At 46.3% G+C, this 5,000-nt stretch overlaps 1 protein-coding gene across 1 annotated transcript in view; it reads right to left on the bottom strand.

The window, feature by feature from the left end:
• LOC134441204 (histone acetyltransferase KAT6B-like) overlaps positions 1–5,000 on the bottom strand; it is a 46,021-nt gene that overhangs the window by 19,124 nt on the left and 21,897 nt on the right. Inside the window, exon 4 of the mRNA XM_063191399.1 lies at positions 4,142–4,257. Within this exon, the coding sequence (XP_063047469.1) occupies positions 4,142–4,257 (116 nt within the window). The remainder of the gene's footprint in view (positions 1–4,141; positions 4,258–5,000) is intronic.

The raw sequence follows: 5,000 nt of genomic DNA, 5'->3' as shown, positions 1-5,000 counted from the left end.
AGAATACCAGCGTTCTAAGCCCTTTTTTACGTTTTTTTGTAGACTCACAGCTTATTATGTGATAGGGCCACTGAAATATGTTATGACTCGTTTGAAAGTGGAGACGCTGCCCTCTTAGTAGGTGAAAACTGTGTGCCTCTACGAGCTTTTATTGCCGAGTAAACCCACGCTAAACCGAAGTGGGTATCCATGGAATTCAGCTACAATCGGAGATATTGAGGTTTTTGTGAAGGGTGCGCTTCTTCAGAATGTGACGAGTTTGAAAGGGGATGAGTTGGTTTTAATCACAATTTGGTGCAAGGTTAGCTCTGACACACATCTTCCTGCACGTCAAGACACACCTCCTGCTCTAAACCACTACGACACCGGCAATCAATGCCCTTCGAAATCCCCGTTTTTCACACAGACTGAACACAAAGCTCTTTGCACACATGCAGAAGGTCGGACATTTGCTAAAATAGTTCCCGATGACTCCCGAAATAATAGCCCAACATTGACAACAAATCCCAATGATATGATGCTTAGATGTAGCCCATCCGATCCATATGTAGCCATCTATGCTAGCTTCTGGCTTTTCACATACAGGAAGACAGTTCAACATAGGGGTGAATAATCAAATAAACTTATCTGGTTGGCGATCAAACTTCTAAATCGGAGCGCATTACTCCAATTACAATTCGGGTGCCATTTTGATCCAAGGAGCTGGTAAAGGTCTAGGTAGCAAGCCCAGAAAGTTCAATATACTCCTGGCACGATATACAATGGTCTCTGTGTTTACCTATTGCGTGAAGTCAGACACAATACACGCTACCGATCGTAGGCTACTAGGGAAACAACAACATAGCACGATTCACGAATACGGCAGCACACCTCCTGCTCTGTCACACTACGACACCAGCAATCGATGCCCTTTGAAATCCCCGTTTTTCACGTGGACTGATCACAAACTCTTTGCACACATGCAGAGGGTGAGACATTTGCTAAAATAGCTCCCGATGACTCCCGAAATAATAGCCCAACATTGACAACAAAATCCAAATGATATGATGCTTAGATGTAGCCTAGCCCATCCGATCCGAATCATATGGGGTGGCAGATGGACACTCCCAACTGAGATCGCTCCCGGGACGTGTAGTCCCAGGTGTTTCTATCACTCCCCGGACGTGTAGTCCCACCCGGATCGATAGTCTGGCTAGTGGGAGCGAGCCGACAGGGGAGCGTCCTGCGTTGGGAGCGACAATCAGGGAATCATGATATGTAGCCATGCTAGCTTCTGGCTTCTCACATACAGGAAGACACAGAAACTTATCTTTTTGGCGATCAAACGTCCAAATCGGAGCGCATTACTGCAATTACATATCGGGTGCCATTTGGATCCAAGGATCTGGTAAAGGTCTAGCAAGTCCAGAAAGTTCAAGATACTCCAGGCACGATATACAATGGTGTTTACCTATTGCATGAAGTCAGAGACAACACATGCTACAGTGACCGTACTAGGGAAATCAATGCAGTCAGCGCGATAGGCGACATGGGTTGGCATCCAGACATATTGGTAAACACATAAAATATCCAAATCATAACACTCAAACATCATAACAATCAAACAACTTTGGACTGCAAATGTTGTCATTTATGTCCATCACAGAGCTACCAAAATCACATATATTGTCCATTGAAGGGTGTAGATTCAAAATATGATATTTAAATGCAAAAACGTATTTTTGCGTTTTGGTATACAACGCATGGGCGTGAAAAACGCATTATTACGTCGTCGGTACTCAATGTGTTAAGAAAGAAATCAAAAACAGCTTTATTTTCATCTGCCTTTGGTGATAGTCATCTATTGTCTATAATACTTTCTACAATAATTTTTTTCTTCTCTCTTCTCTTTCTTTTCTCTTTAGCACATTGAGTGACATTTATGTATGATAATGTGCTACATAAATCCTATTGATATGACAGCATTGCTATTGCTCATAAGTATTTGTATAGCACAATTCATACAAGATAATGCAGCTCAGAGCGCTAAACAATGAGATTAGCAACACAATATTAAAAAAAATAGTGACATAATGAAATAGAATGAAAATAAACAAATACAAAACAAAAAATAAAAAATGAAATAAATAGGATAGTTAGATTTAAAGAAAAGAAGAAAAGTAAAAAGGTAAAAGTTAAGGTGAAAGTATTCTGAGTAATCATAAAATACTACTGAAACACTACCTTCCCCCCTCCTCCTCCAGGGCCCGAGACAGGGCATGGCCATTGGCCGACGAGCGAGAGGGTAGGCGGTACATCACTGGGCGACACCCCCTTCTTGCGTCCGGAGCCGTGCGCGGCGAAGACGTGCGACAGGCCGTCAAACAAGCCCTTGAGCTGCAGGTTGCCAGGCAGACCGTTGAGATGGGGGGCGGGATTGGACGACCAGGGGGAGGTGGTCAACCCAGAGGGGGCGTGGTCAGAATGGGAATGGTTTAAGTTCCGCTGCGGGTCCGAGAGCCGGCGCTGGGGGTTCTGGGTAGCAGACTGGGCGGGGTCTGTGCTAGGTGATGACCGACGCCTCCTGGGGGCGGGAGTGAAGAAGCGCGACAAGCCGTCGATCAGGGAGCGCGTCTTCTTGTTGACCGGGGGGAGGGGCAGCAGGAGCGGAGGAGAAAGAGGGCTCGTGTCAAGGTCGTCAGCGTCAGGGTCGTCAGGGCTCAAGCGACCTTCAGATGGGACGACAGGAAGGATGGGAGGAGGGTCCCGCAGGTCTTCAGGTCTGTGTGCGTAAACACACACACACACACACACACACGCACACGCACACGCACACACACACGCGCACACATGCACACACACATAAAGGTTATGGGCATGGACAAGGCCATTGAGCAGAATGTATGTGTGTGTAGTTTGTGTATACACGACTGTGAGTGTGTGTGTTTGTATGTATGTGTGTGTGTGTGTGTGTACGTGTGTGAGTGTATGTGTACATGTGTGTGTGTATGAGTGTAAGTGTTTGTGCTTAGAATGGATGATTGTGGGTTTACTTTGTCCTGGTTTGCCGTAGTGGTGTTTGTGAATGTGTCTGTGTGTGTTACAGTGTGTGTGTGTGTGTGTGCGTTACACTGTGTTTGTGTGTGTGTATGCGTGTTACAGTGTGCATGTGCATGCGTGTTTGTGTAATAGAGTGTGGGTGTGTGTGTGCCTATGTGTGCTTACAGTGGGTGCTTGCGTGGTCGTCCCGGCCTGGCGTAGCGGCGTTTGATCTGAGCCGCCGCCTTCTGGAGCAGAGTCCTGTCCGGCCAGTCTCTACTCAAACACACCTCACACGCCCACTCACCTGGGACATACAGGGGGAGAGAGAGAGAGAGAGAGAGAGAGAGAGAGAGAGAGAGAGAGAGAGAGAAGAGATACAGAAAGAGGGGTAGGGGTGAGAAAGAAAGGAGGAGAACGAGATGCAGAGACAGATAGAGGGAGAGAGATAGAGAGAGATAGAGATAGAGAGAGAGAGAGAGAGAGAGAGAGAGAGAGAGAGAGAGAGAGAGAGAGAGAGAGAAGAGATACAGAAAGAGGGGTAGGGGTGAGAAAGAAAGGAGGAGAACGAGATGCAGAGACAGATAGAGGGAGAGAGATAGAGAGAGAGAGAGAGAGATAGATAATGGTGTAATGTTCATTGATGTTCATTGATGATACACACAACACCAACCGGACATTTTTAGACCGTTCTTGAAAAAACACACACACACACACACACACACACACACACACACACACACACACACACACACACACACGCACAAGCACAAGCACAAGCACAAGCACAAGCACAAGCACACGCACACACTGCCTACCTTTGGGCATTTTGGAGATGGGGGGGTCACAGCATTCCATATGGAATCCCCGATCACAGGAATCACAGAATAACATCTGATCCTGAGAGGGAGGGAGAGAGAGAGAAATAACTTCTTGAGTAAATGCAGACTCACACTAACACACAGACACACATGCACAAACAGAAAAGCATGCACGCACAAATGCAAATACACACACAGACACACAGACACACACACACACACACACACACACACACACACACACACACACACACACACACACACACACACACACACACACACACACACAGCAACAGACTCACAGCGTTGCGGCCCTGGCGTTGGCAGGAGCTGCAGGTCTTGCACTCGATACATTGCCACGGCAACACCTTCACACGCGCAGCCAACCCAGGAGAGAACTTTAGACAGGACGGATGACCTGCAGAGGGAGGGAGGAGAGAGAGAGAGAGAGAGAGAGCGATAGAGAGAGAGAGAGAGAGAGAGAGAGAGAGAGAGAGAGAGGGGGATAGAGAGAGATTGAGAAATAATTCAGAAAGGGCATTGATGTGTGTACAGTATGTGTGGGTATGTGTGAGTGGCTACTGTTTCCACAGTCTGCTCAAGAGAGCAGCTCCTCTTGTGTGTGTGTGTGTGTGTGTGTGTGTGTGTGTGTGTGTGTGTGTGTGTGTGTGTGTGTGTGTGTGTGTGTGTGTGTGTGTGTGTGTGTGTGTGTGTGTGTGTGTGTGCCGTTATGGGCAACCTGTATACAGAAGCTACAATCCAGAGCAACATATAACAAACAAGACGAAGTATAACCAAGAATGAACTAGACTGCCTGTGCAGTCGCCTTCGACTGCTTAAGGTATATCCCCGAAACGCGACGCTTCCAGTCCCCCATCATTCCTACCACTCCCGTCCACCATTTCGTAAACGTATATGATACATACAGACGTGACATGACGTGCATAGGCTTAAAACCAAACGACTATTGTGAAAATGAAGCAAAAAATGGGGCAAATAGTAATACTCTTTTAATGGTTCAGTGGATATACCACATTAGGTACAGTGTAATAACCAGTGTAACAATATTTAATACAATGTAATTTTTTTACTTACATCATGTGTTTGTGCGTAAGTGGTATTACATGGTATTGCATATTGTTACACTGGTATTACACTATA

This window comes from Engraulis encrasicolus, chromosome 24, assembly GCF_034702125.1.
Source record: "Engraulis encrasicolus isolate BLACKSEA-1 chromosome 24, IST_EnEncr_1.0, whole genome shotgun sequence".
Lineage (NCBI taxonomy): Eukaryota > Metazoa > Chordata > Actinopteri > Clupeiformes > Engraulidae > Engraulis > Engraulis encrasicolus.
Note: the sequence above shows the minus strand (reverse complement) of the source record. Positions and strands in the feature narration are given on the sequence as shown.